This window comes from Oncorhynchus clarkii, chromosome 17 (genome assembly GCF_045791955.1).
Source record: "Oncorhynchus clarkii lewisi isolate Uvic-CL-2024 chromosome 17, UVic_Ocla_1.0, whole genome shotgun sequence".
In the NCBI taxonomy this organism is placed as follows: Eukaryota; Metazoa; Chordata; class Actinopteri; order Salmoniformes; family Salmonidae; genus Oncorhynchus; species Oncorhynchus clarkii.
Genome location: NC_092163.1, coordinates 39,481,169 through 39,495,286, shown reverse-complemented (window position 1 = coordinate 39,495,286; position 14,118 = coordinate 39,481,169). Strand labels below are relative to the sequence as shown.

The 14,118-nt window shown below is 42.7% G+C and overlaps 1 protein-coding gene across 2 annotated transcripts in view; it reads left to right on the top strand.

The window, feature by feature from the left end:
- The first annotated feature begins 557 nt into the window (after positions 1-557).
- Positions 558-14,118, top strand: part of LOC139370810 (WNK lysine deficient protein kinase 2) — a 68,930-nt gene continuing 55,369 nt past the window's right edge. For both annotated transcript variants that reach the window (XM_071110592.1, XM_071110590.1), the window contains exons 1-6: positions 558-1,274; positions 5,402-5,574; positions 7,186-7,406; positions 7,747-7,904; positions 8,946-9,034; positions 10,043-10,262. In XM_071110592.1, the coding sequence (XP_070966693.1) occupies positions 600-1,274; positions 5,402-5,574; positions 7,186-7,406; positions 7,747-7,904; positions 8,946-9,034; positions 10,043-10,262 (1,536 nt within the window). In that variant the 5' untranslated portion in view covers positions 558-599. The remainder of the gene's footprint in view (positions 1,275-5,401; positions 5,575-7,185; positions 7,407-7,746; positions 7,905-8,945; positions 9,035-10,042; positions 10,263-14,118) is intronic.

The following is a 14,118-nucleotide window of genomic DNA, read 5'->3' as shown; positions in this document are numbered from 1 at the left end:
TCGATAAATAACCGTAATACATGCGCAATAAACAGCTACTGGATCGACTAGCCTACGATTATAGTGGTCACAGCGGCTCACCTGACAGTTGCATGTGATGGGTATTTTGAGTGATTGGAGAGAGAAACAGGGAACTATCCTTGCCCGACAACCGTGAGTGTTCATCGTAGCAGTTCTCCCTACCACGAGTTCTGCAGCTTACACTGTAACCAATTCGATCAGTTGATGAAACAAAGTCTCAATTAACGAAGGCTTTACCGAAACTGCATATGATAGCAATTAATTACAATTGTAATGTATTAATGCAACATTTCAATTGGCTGTTTGGCTGGCTGGCTTGATTCGTGATAAGATGAGCCGTATTAAATCATGCAGTGGCACCATTGCGACTGTTTTAAGAGTTTTGTCGTTATTAATTGCCGTTTTATAAATATGCTAGATATCTCAAGTGAGACTGTTTAAGGGATTGTATAGCTGCCTAACTGCGTCAGCACATGCGAACGTTGCAGGTAGCCTATGCACATCCTCTCTGCTGAGGAAGGACCATGAAAGCAGTAGCCTCTGAATGTCACCGATAACTGTCTAAATATTTCCCGGGGATGGATTCCGGGGATGACTCGGTCTCGGACGCGCCACTTGGATCGACATTCTCCTCGGTTCCCAATTTAGACTCTGACACCAACGCCAACATCCGTATCTATGAGAACGGTGGAGAGCGGAATGTCAACAACACGGAAACTGCAGCGCTGAGAGGGGCAAGCGACCCGAGCGCGTACCCCTTATCGGATTACCGGGGACTGGTCCGTCAGAGGTTTATTCGCAGAAGCTTGTGGTTTTCCGACGCGGACGACCAAGCGTTGGACGCGCCAGAATGCGTCAACAGTACTCCAATGCTCAGCGTCCACCTGCGCACCATCGTGGACCGAACCCGCGCGCTCGGACCTCGCGTGGCTTTCCAGGTCCAGGAGAGCTCGAGCACCGAGAGCCAAGTGGGGCAGAAGGACAGTGCGACTGAGAGTGTGAGCGCGGATGAAGAGAAGGAGAGGAGCGAGGCCGAGCCAAAACCAGACGATGCAGCTGCACCGTCGCCTGATACCACCGGGAAAGCGGGGATTGACGAGAACGAGGATGAGAACGAGATAAAAGCCGTGTCCACCTCACCCGGGGGCCGGTTTCTCAAATTCGATACTGAGATCGGGAGAGGGTCATTTAAGACTGTCTACAAGGGTCTGGACACAGACACCTGGGTAGAAGTTGCTTGGTGTGAACTCCAGGTAATTGAATAGGACTCCTTGGTTTACACTTTAAGTCACCAACTCCATTACAATGTCTAATTGTTTGGAACTAGAAACATCCTTCGGAATACATTTATTTATTTATATATTCATAACTATTTTATGAAGCTGTAATAACACCTATTCTTATGGCTGCCTAAGGTGCCCATATAGCATTTTGCACTAAATGTGGCAAGTGTTAGCCCATTAAGGATGCTGAATTCTTCCCAGACCTTTTTTTGTTGTTGTTGGTTATGAGGGCCTTGGTCATGAAACCATAGTCTATTATGAGGCCTATGATATACCACTGCACAGACACACTGACAGAAACAATGTGTTGCATTTAAAAGCATTACGGTAGATTGCCACCACTTGAACCTGTGCTAGTTCAGACGAGACAGAGTGGAGGCTGGTAGTACTGATGATGGGACGCCAGTTTTGATGATGGGTTATCAGGCTTGCGCCACCTGTCCCTCCCTCCGCCCACACATGAAAACAGACCCTGTCACCATTGTGTTTAATACAACTCTGCAATGTACATTTACAGCGAACTGAAAAAAATAATACCGTCATCTTGCTGCACATCAGTTCTGGATTGGGTCCATTTGCAGTCAATACGAGGTTTCTGTACTGCTGCATAGAGCGTTTTTAGGGTGTCGCCAAATGAGCTGAGAGAGGAGTTTAGTGTCAGAGCAGAGACGGGGGAAAGAGAGAGCGACTCGGCTAGTTCACTGAGATGATCTTATACCAGCATTTTAGAAGTTCCACTAAAATGTGTATGGATGGATGTGGTAATTTAACAATACACAACCTACTGTTTGCACCATGCCAGCCATTAGGTAATGCTATGAATACACTGTTTCAGTGTACAGGTAGGCGAGTCAGAGTCTGTGTTGTGGTTCCGGAACTAAGCCAAGGGAAGGGAGAGGGAGATATTCAGTATTTCAGACACATAGGGGCGAGAGGGCTTTTGTTATGGAGCTGATGCAGCATTTCTCAGTGTTAGACCCAGGAGCGGAGAGATGGTGTTTTTAGGAACAGTTTTAGCCTGGAGCCCCCTTCATTGTTTAGGTTCCCCTGGGGAAGTCAGGCACGAATATCGCACTGTACCTCCAAGACATGCTAACCTCTCATCATTACCAATAACAGGGGATGTTAGCATTTTTTTTGGGGGGGGGGGGGGGGGGGGTATGATATTTATGCCTCTAACTTTCTCACTCATCATTATTCACGATTCATTCAGGACTATCGGTAATCACGGTAGCATCCACATTAATGTAGAGGTGTTTAGAAACATTCTATTCACAATAAAAGAGACAGCAAAATGACCCAATACATTATTTACCAATTTGGGCTCCATATAATCTGAAATACAACCAAAACAAACTGAAAATGCATCCATCAAGTTTGTATAGTCACAGTCTTGATGTAGTCATTGAGTGCTAGGAATGTGGAATGAAAATACTAAACTTTTGACTACTTTAATAGACATATAAGTGAATTTGTCCAAATACTTTTGGTGTCCTAAAATGGAGCGACTCTACAAAAAGTGCTGCAATTTCTAGACAGTCGACTCAATATGGATGACAATACCCTCAAAATGAATCTGACCGTCTCTAATTTAACCCCATAGTCATTGTATCATTTCAAATCCAAAGTGCTGGAGTACAGAGCCAAAACAACAAACAATTTGTCACTGTCCCAATACTTTCTGACCTCACTAAATAAAGAGAGATAGAAAAGAGAGCGATACCGAGATACAGAAAGATAAGCCAGATGAACGAGAATGAGAGAGCAACATGAGGATGATTGAGTGAAAAATATTTCCAAAGACAAAGGGATACAGCCATCTGCAGAAATGCACAAATGTACACGTTCATTTTAGTAAATCAACTGATCATATGGATGTGTGTGTTTCCCTCTCTCTCCGTCCCTATCCCTGGGTCAGACAGACTTACCAGGTCCTGATCGTCTCGGATCAGTGGATGATGCAACATGATTCAGGGAAAAACTGCCAGCTGCCAGTGTGTCTGATCAGCTGAGGATACAGTTCTACACACACGCAAAACAAACGTTCCACTCCGCACGTCTCCACATCATGTGGACAGGCTGATAGTACAGCATACTAAACTAAACGACAGCCTATCCCCTGGGGCGTTACTGGGCAGATCTGTCTGGAGAGGCTAAACCTGCTGATGCAAGCGCTCCCTTCTGCAGCGAGAGAGAGAGAGAGGGAGACAGAAAGAGAGAGAGAGAGCGGGAAAAAGGGAGAGGGAATGAGGGAGTGTGCGCCTGTGCGGGTCAGTTAGGGATAAGCAGTGATCGGCTATGGCTTGCTGTGTATCGGGGACAGTAAAGCTATGCGTCTTATATCATAGCTCATTGCTGTCATGCTGGGTCTCACCCATTCCATTAGAGCAGAGTGCTAATATAGCTTCTCTGTCTTCTTTCGCAATGACAAAGCTCAGTAAGGCAGGCAGATGCTGTAACTGCCACGCCCTGCCTGGGGGGGAAAAAAATCCATAGACTGCCACATGATCCTTAGATAGCTCCGAGCAATTCCCACTCCCCAGTTAACCTCCTTCCAGAATAGGATCCTGAAAATTGTGTTGTATAGGAAACAGTATGGGCAATTAAGGACATGCTTACTAGGCTAGCATCTGTTTACCGACATGTTAGATATACGGATATAAACGGCAGCTTAGGTCGCTATGGGCTTTAGGTGAAATACGACTCTGCACCTTCCTCCAATAATCCATGCTGATGAATGGACATTATGTGAACATTCTTTATTACTGCCATCTGGAAATCTGTAACACTATATGCACACGCTTCCCAGAAGAAAAAGTGCGTGTGTGTGTGTGTGTCTTTGCCACTCAGTATCTCAGTATTGTTGCATCTCTTTGCGTCCCTTTGACGCTTCTCTCTGAGTCTCAGTGGGTATTTGGTTGTGTGTACTGTAGCCACGGTATCTCATTGCTGTATGCTTGCGGTCCCCTCTTCTCCATCACTGTTTAATGGTCATTTGGGTCATGTACACAGTGCACAGGTGTTTATACTGTCTGTATACTGTACATAGTGTGAAGAGTTTATATGTGTTTGTATATGTATGTAGGAGTATGAATCTTGTTACAGAAAAGATTTTGGGTTCATCTTTCGTTTTGTGGGTCTCATGATTCAAGGCTGTGACTGTAGTGTATTCCTGTGTGCGTGTGTGTGTGTGTGTGTGTGTGTGTGCGCCCAGGCCGGGGTTGTCTAAGGTTTCTGCCAGACTGTCCTGAGTGGAACAGAGATGTAGAGGATCTTTACTGTCAGCTGTTTCACTATTTAAAGAGAAGAAGATGGCCAAAATATTGATCCACAGTAAACTCCATCACCCAGAGGCTGTATACCCAAAGACACAGGTGTTACATTCAGCCTCTCCTCCCTACAGCTGTGGAAGGCATCCTCATTCTTAGTATAGAGTCTATATCTGCTTCACAACACCTTTGTAAGAAAGCAAGACTCTTAGAATAGACATCTTTACTGAACATCGTGCTTTCATTGGAAGACATCACCTATGGCATCATGTCCAGATCACACTGCACGGTTTTATACATGGCTGTTAAGAGAAGAATGATTCCCATCCCAACGCTTTCCTATATATCACACTTGTGTTCAATCCCAGTCTTTTCCCTATATTCATTTTGCAGCGGTGGCCGACCGCTGCTAAATCGTTTACACCGCTCTAAAAGGTGTCATACATTTTTGGTGTGCATATAGTGTTACAGATTTCCAGATGGCAGTAATAAAGAATGTTCACCTTGAATCATAAATATATATATATACATTCCTGCCGAGACACACTTCGGCAATTAAGCCCTTTTTCTACTTACCCATAGTCATATGAACTCATGGATACCATTGTTATGGTATGCAGTTTGAAGGAAGTTTATAACTTGTGTTATGGAAACAGCTACCTTTGCCACCGCTGCTGAACAACAAAAAAAAATCCTAGGGGGAAATTCATAGCATTACTCCCAAACATGGCCCATCGGAGTCCTACAGTACATTCATGGGTTTCTAGACCAATCACATAACTGTCGAGACACTGGAATAATCTCATTGCCTCCCCTTTCTTCTCATAGGACCGCAAGCTGACCAAAGCGGAGCGCCAGAGGTTTAAGGAGGAGGCAGAGATGTTGAAGGGTCTTCAGCACCCCAACATTGTGCGTTTCTACGACTTCTGGGAGTCACCGGTCAAAGGGAGGAAGTGCATCGTTCTGGTGACAGAGCTCATGACCTCAGGGACACTAAAAACGTGAGACAAACACAACCAGCAGCATCCTCCCTCCCGCTCTCCCTATCACACAACACTGCTGTGCTTAACATTAAACAAGGTCAGGTAAAACCTCCTAAACTGTTCTTATGAAATGAAAAATAGTAACTTCCCAAAAGGGGAAATTCCACTGGTGTCAGTGGAAAGTTTTCATTGTATAAATTAGTTCATCCACAGTTTGACAACTTAATTGGGCAAACTAATAGTTAAATGATCATTGTTCTCATCAGATGGATTGTAATGGTAGTGGTCATGATGATGGCGATGATGACAATTATGATGCTGCTGCTGCTGATGGTCTGCTCTTCATCTTCAGAGGAGAAAGGGGAGGACCATCCTCAGTGAATTTTATAAAATCAAAATAGTCAAACATTTTAAAATTTAGTCTAAAACATTTTTAGAAAAAACTGTCCTCCAACCTATCAGAGCTCCTGCAGCATGAACTGACATGTTGACCACTCAATCAAAAGATCAGAGAATGAATCTAGTACTGAAAGCATAAGCTACAGCTAGCTAGCACTTCGGTGCATACCATGTGGTGAATAGTTGACTTAAAGAGAGAGAAAGATAACAGTTTAACAGTTTTGACAGAGAGAGCATTGAGAAGGGGAGAGAGAGCTGTATTTAGTTTTATTTTTTAACGTTCACTTAGCTGGGAAACACAGATAGCTAGTTTAGCCTACTCAAATACCCGGCTCAAACAGATGTTATGTTAGCTAGCTGGCTATGGCTATCCAACACTGGATCTCTTTCAAGTCAAGGTAAGCTTTTGGTTTTATGAATTATTTTGCCACCGGGCCCACCGGTGTAACTACCAAGCTGCTTTCTGACTGTACTGCATGATTGTAGCGGGTTTACTAATGCATTAGTTCTAGTAGTTCTAGTATGATGTTACAGCGATGTAGACTGTGTGTAGTGGTTAGGGGTCATAATATGAAGGTTTGGCTTGGAAAGTTTTTTTTGCCTCGTCACAGACAGCTGATGTGTACTGAAGTCCACAAGCGAAGGGAAAAGGTGAGAGGAGGAGAGCACGTAGATAGTTGCAAGAAGGAATTATTTATACAATGAGCAAAGTGATCGTGCTGTTTTTATGTGGCTGCTGTGAAAGTGAACTGTTTGCGTGTGATCATGGGTGTATTCATTCTGCCGATTCTGTTGAAAAACTTTTCTTAAACAGAAAAAAAACGTAACGATACGGGGACAAACATACCTTTTTTTTGTCCAATAGAAACTAATTTGCAACTGTTGGATTAATGATTACACCCTAGATCAGCTAGATGCAGGCAAGAGTGTGCAAGGCGCTATTGAATGTGTCACTGTTTGTCACCTTGATTACTCAAAATTATTTCGACCTGTGCACTTACGCTGTAAACTTTCATTCATATGATAGGTTGTAGAAACCTCATGATGGGTACAGGGAAAATTTGAGTGTTATGCAGTAGCCTAAACCTATCTAGGATACATTGAGCTGGGTGAATGGAATATGAATGACAGTCATCCAGTATGCTATAATAGAAATAAGGCCATGCTCCTAAAAAAATAAATATTCATCCTCCCTCATCTTAAATGGCTCCGACCGCCACTGTCCTCCAGGTATCTGAAGCGGTTTAAGGTGATGAAGCCTAAGGTTCTGAGGAGCTGGTGTAGACAGATCCTGAAGGGGCTCCACTTCCTCCACACCAGGGACCCTCCCATCATCCACAGGGACCTGAAGTGTGACAACATCTTCATCACCGGCCCCACCGGCTCCGTTAAGATCGGGGACCTGGGATTGGCTACCCTCAAGAGGGCCTCCTTTGCCAAGAGTGTCATTGGTGAGGAATTACACATGCTCTTTCATGCTCTGCTTGGAAGGGTCGTAAACAAATCATCTGTAAAAGGGTATGGAATCTATAATGTAACTATGCATTTAATGGATTGTGACAGTACTTTAGCCTTGACTCCACTTGAGACCCGAAAGGCTGTTTCTGAATTCATTGATCCTCTTTTGGATGGGTATACAGTATGTGAGATAGCTTAGCATGTTTATCATATTTGTGTGAGTGTGTGTCACTGTGTTAGGGAGATAACCTTGTTTCTTTCAAGAGGAGCCCTGTAACTCTTGTGACCTTTGATGTTTGCGTTTGCCTTCTTCGCTGACCTCTGTCCTCCCAGGCACCCCGGAGTTTATGGCCCCTGAGATGTATGAGGAGCACTATGACGAGGCGGTGGACGTCTATGCCTTTGGCATGTGTATGTTGGAGATGGCCACCTCAGAATACCCTTACTCCGAGTGCCAGAACGCCGCTCAGATCTACCGCAAAGTCACCAGCGTGAGTTTAGCGAGTCCAGCACAATACTGTCTCTCACCCACACCGTGCTGGCGCCTATGTTTTTCCACCAGCACTAAGTCACCCATCTCATCGCGATCGCCGATGTTTACTTACGAGCACAAACAGCAAAGCCATGAAGATCTATATTCAGTATTTAGTCCAAAAAGTTACCACAGTGATAAGAGATGCTACGCTTACAGTAAAAACCTACAAAAGCACAGATACAGTCACTCAAATTAGTTAAAGTAAAATACCAAACGAAATGATCAAAATTCTCTCTCTGCTGCTTTAAAAAAAATATAATTGTTGCAGTGTGCTTTTTGAAGTACAACAACAACCCAGAGGAATGTACGGTGCAGAGGTTTAAAAGGAAGTGAATCATCACATTTTCAGAAATAGTTTGCCGTTCTTTCAACAAGGATAAATAAGGTGTTTATGACTTATGGAGACCATGTCTGTATTTCAAAATGCACCTTATTCCCTAAAGTGCACCACTTTTGATTGGCTTTTGGTCAAAAGTAGTGCACTGCATAGGGAATAAGGTGCCTTTTGGGACGTAGCCCATTCATTTCTTCACAGGGAGCTAGCTTCCTGCCACAACATTCCTCTCTAGAGTAGAGTAACGGCAGCTGAGGCGGCTCATCACTTCTCATTGGAGTGGAGTAGACGACACGTCACCACGGGGAGTCTGTTCTTAATGGAGTGGGACATTTGTTAGCCGTCTTACTCCTGTCGCAAAGAAACGAAGGTCACACACTCTGTGTGTTATTTTTGTGACACGCTGACTCAGTGCAAGACTGTGTGAGAAATGGTATTTGTGGACTCCAGGACCAGTAGCTGTCACACCTGGGGATCCAAATAATCAAATATATTTTATATTTGTCCTCAGGAAGATTGTTTTTGTTTTTCTGTCTGTGAGTGTCAGTGTGCGAATGTGTAATATATCCCATGACATTCTTCTTACGTCATACTGTGTGAGATATCACGTAGAATATACTTCCCATCCTGCATATTGTCGTTCTCTGTGTCTGGCATCTCCAGGGGGTGAAGCCTGCCAGCTATGATAAGATCAGTGACCCAGAGATTAAGGAGATCATCGGGGAGTGTATCTGCCATCGGCGGGAAGAGAGGTAAGTGGACCAAGTCAAGTCCATCTGTAAAGTAAAGTGTGCGGGTAAAGTACTGAGCAGTTAGAGGGCATTAAATGGTCACAACCAACACATACACACAACACACATGGGTAAATCCATTTAAATTCAGTCACTTTTTTTGGCAGCACCCCTTTTGATTTGAATAAAACCTTCCATACATATTTGCCTGTTGTAGGAGTACTCAGAAAGTGACTTTTTGGACCTGAATGCCAAAACATTCAAGAGATGAAGGTGCTCAAAGTTGAGGCATTTTGCCTAACCCACCATGCTATGAGACATCCATGTCATCATTACTGGAAAAGATTAACGGTTGAGATTGATATCATTTGAAAGCTTACAAACAGGATTGTCAAATTATATTATTTCTTGAAAAAAAAAAATTTGTTAATTCAATTATGACATGTTTTAATCTTTAATGTCAATTATCAACAAATGCGTGAAACTCCTATTTTTATTTTCTCCAACCGATGGTGGGCACAAAACGTATGATGGTGTAAAGAGAGTCTAAGCTACAGCATATGCGAATATGAAAACAAATCTGAGTTTAGATAATTGACGTTAAAGGTACAAAATGGCAGGATAAAAACATATAGTGATTTATTTCAAAAAACTTGAAAATTGTTTGACAACCCTGTTTGTAAGCTTTTAAACGATATCAATCTCAACCATTTATCTTTCCAGTGATGAAGACATGGATGTCTCATAGTATGGTGGGGTATGCAAAATGGGTCAACTTTGAGCACCTCCATCTTCTGAATGTTTAGGCATTCAGGTCCAAAATAATAATTCACATTTCCTGTTGCTGCGGGACTATTGTCCTGCTGAAGCGGACTGGCTCAAATTAAGATCCTGCACTGTTGATGTTCCTATGTGTACTGACGTTTCGGATCAGTCATTCTGAGTGACACCATAACCGTTCCACAGCGGCGGCGTCGTGTGTGAGAGAACGTGCGTGTGTATACTTTACTGTATGTTTGTTGTCTACAGGTACAGCATAAAGGACCTCTTGAACCATGCCTTCTTTGCGGAGGACACAGGCGTGAGGGTGGAGCTGGCCGAAGAGGACGATGGGAAAAAGAGTTCCATCGCCCTGAAGGTGTGGGTGGAGGACCCCAAGAAGCTGAAGGGGAAGTACAAAGACAGTGGTGCCATCGAGTTCACCTTTGACCTGGAGAAAGAGACCCCAGAGGGCGTGGCCCAGGAGATGGTGAGTAGCAGAGTAAAAGTCTTCATGGGTCCACCAGACCCGAAATTCCGAGATCTGACCCGGGGCCCAAATGGGTTCGAAGTCCAAAATTCGAACCTTTGTCTCGGATCTAGGTCGGGTCTGATATAATTGCAACAGGACTCGGGTATGTGCAATTAAAATTGATTTATCAACTGGACCCGATTAGACCCGTCCTATAGTAATTTAATCAGTGAGGTGATGAGAAAACTGTGCAAGCTTGTTATCTGTGTCACTCCCATTGCAACTTAAAACATAGCTTATGCCGGCCAGGTCCAGCTGAAACTTATTCCGGCCGCTCACCTCTTGTACGTATGTTGCTGAGGAGAGAGAGAGAGCAAGAGAGATTAGCCTTGGCCTAGGCTGCTGTTGATTGCGAAGATGGAGGCATTTTTCATTGAAGTAAAGCGAACGTTAGAGGGGAAAGATTTCGTACAGTGAAAAGAACCTGAGAAAGGAAACGGACAGGTCGCTATTCAGGTTTGATGCAATTTTCTAACTTTTAATTTATTTTCGTATTTATTATCTTTATTATCCTTATTATTATTATATATCATTATTATTATTATTGTAAGCCTATTTATCCTAATCTAAACCAGTTCTTTAAGTATGCAAAAAGTGTTTTGTTTAATTCTGTTGAGACATTTTCGTTGGCTAAATTAAGTTCCAACTGTAGGCTAATCCTAGTGTTCACCCTATAAACACCGACTTGACTTACTTTTGATAATACCCCTATGAAGTTTAGAAACCTTTGTGAAGGTTTGGTGTGGTGTGGCTATTATTAGGCTATAGCTGCAGGCCTATGAAGTTCAGTGAGCACCTACGTTCCCTCGGACGCCGAAAGTTGAATTTAATATGACCGTTTTAGCTTGATATGATTGATATGTGACAAAGAATGTTTTAGGACTACCAATGTTACTCCTATAATCTAACAATATAATGCTTATCTTTAATAAGCAAGTATTGATTTAATCATATCGGGTCAGGTAGGAAAGCCACGGATCCATTTCGGATCCAACTGTTTGGACCCGTGAAGACGTCTATAGCAGAGCCATATGTAGAGACTCTAAATGGCTGTGGTGAGCAGGGTTCACATTATCATGGCTCAGATCTGTTTTTCAGACACTGTTGGTGTATTTGCAGTACTAGTTGCAGAGTATCATATTTATGTTATAGAGTGAGAAATTATATGACTGTCCCCTAGATACCATTTATTTGATGAGCCTTAATACATTTTTTGTTTTATGACGAGTGAAATGTAGCATTTTACTTTAATCTAGCCATGTGGCATCCTCATGGAAAGCAACTCTGTCCTCTAGACTATATATATATATATATATATATAGTCTAGAGTCTAGAGGACATAGTTGCTTATATTTATATATATATATATATATATATATATATATATATATATATATATATATATATTTGGAGAACAGCAAAAACAAGAAAAAATTAACCCAGCCATTATCACCTTGGCTGTTGTAGGTTCATTCACCTCAATTGATCTACACTGAACAATAATATAAACACAACATGTAAAGTGTTGGTCCCATGTTTCATGAGCTGAAACGCAAAAAAAAAGCTTATTTCTCTCGAACTTTGTGCACAAATTTGTTTACATTCGTGTTAGTTAGCATTTCTCCTTTGCCAAGACAGGTGTTGCCTATCAAGAAGCTGATTAAACAGAATGATCATTACACAGGTGCACTTTGTTCTGGGCACAATAATAAGCCACTCTAAAATGTGCAGTTTTGTCACACAACGCAATGCCACAGATGTCTCAAGTTTTGAGGGAGCGTGCAATTGGCATGCTGACTGCAGGAAGGTCCACCAGAGCTGTTGTCAGATAATTTTATGTTAATTTAACTACCATAAGCCGCCTCCAACATCGTTTTAGAGTCCAAACAGCCTCACAACAGCCTCACAACCGCAGACCCATGTGTATGGCGTTGTGTGGGGGAGTGGTTTGCTCATGTCAATGTTGTGAACAGAGTGCCCCATGGTGGTGGGGTTATAAGCTATGGACAATGAACACAATTGCATTTTATTGATGGCAATATGAATGCACAGAAACACTGTTATAAGTACATGAGGCCCGTTTCTTAAAAGGTATCTGTGACAAGTACATGAGGCCCATTGATTCTAAGATATCTGTGACAAGTACATGAGGCCCGTTTCTTATAAGGTATCTGTGACCAATAGATCTGTATTGCCAGTCGTGTGAAATCCATATTTTTGGGCCTAATTAATATATTCCAATTGACTGATTTCCTCATATGAACTGTAACTCAGTTAAATCTTAGAAATTGTTTCACGTTGTGTTTATATTTTTGCTCAGTATACAAACACGTAGCCTATTAGCTATACAATTGTAATGTTATACCCCCGAAAGGGGGGGGGGGAAATATGAGAAATGATTCACACTGACACCAAGCATCAGCAACTGTTCAATCAGTTGTAATGATGAAATGGATCATCAACTCTTTACATAGATAGTTATTTTCTCCAATTACACAGCGTTCACATTTGTATTCCTAGGCATTAATAATCAAGCTCCACACAAACAGACATCAATGGGGCACACAGATGATCGTATTATCACATTCACATGAATTATTACAATATTTCTTACGATTATATTTTACTATCAGTGATGTTGTGGTAAAAAGGTGGGTAATGGGTAAACTATAGACTCCAGTGGGCGATTGAGATAAGACGAACAACCACAGATAAAAACGAAAACGAATGACATTTTTAGAACTGTATTGATTGCATTTTTATGCAGGTCTATAGGGAAGATAGGCCATGTGGAGATGTTCATATTGAAACATGTCTTCTTTTCTTTCAGTTCCTAACTTGTTTGATAAGATTAGTACCAATTTTCTTACGGGACTCCACATGGGGCCATGACGCCAAGTTTGTGACCTACTGTACTAACCCCTCCCTCTGCTTGCTTCCGCACGCTCTCTCTGTCTCCTCTACTTCCTCCTGAATGCATTGCAGCCTGCCTCAGCCTCACCACTGAGTGCCACATCACTGTCTGTCTCAGTAGCCGACTCTCTGTAAAGCAAAGTTATTATGAGAACTTAATACCTTATTGTTTGCTCCTGCGGAAGTAGGCTCCTTTTAACATTAGCTTCTTACTTCATTATTCTAGTTGGCTAAGTAATAGGTTTACCTCCACTGTACTCACATCCTACCATACCCTTGTCTGTACATTATGCCTTGAATCTATTCTTCCACGGCCAGAAATCTGCTCATTTTACTCTCTGTTCCGAGCGCACTAGACGACCAGTTCTTATATCCTTTAGCCGTACCCTTATCCTAGTCCTCCTCTGTTCCTCTGGTGATGTAGAGGTTAACCCAGGCCCTGCAGCCCCCCAGCACCACTCCCATTCCCCAGGCGCTCTCATTTGTTGACTTCTGTAACCGTAAAAGCCTTGGTTTCATGCATGTAAACATCAGAAGCCTCCTCCCTAAGTTTGTTTTATTCACTGCTTTAGCACACTCCGCCAACCCTGATGTCCTAGCCGTGTCTGAATCATGGCTTAGGAAGGCCACCAAAAATCCTGAAATTTCCATCCCTAACTATAACATCTTCCGACAAGATAGAACTGCCAAAGGGGGCGGAGTTGCAATTTACTGCAGAGATAGCCTGCAGAGTTCTGTCATACGATCCAGGTCTGTGCTCAAACAATTCGAGCTTCTACTTTTCAGCGAGCAGGCCTTTCTAATTGAAATGGCCCAGGTATCCTGGAAGGATATTGACCTCATCCCATAAGTTGAGGATGCCTGGTTGCTCTTTAAAAGTGCTTTCCTCACCATCTTAAAT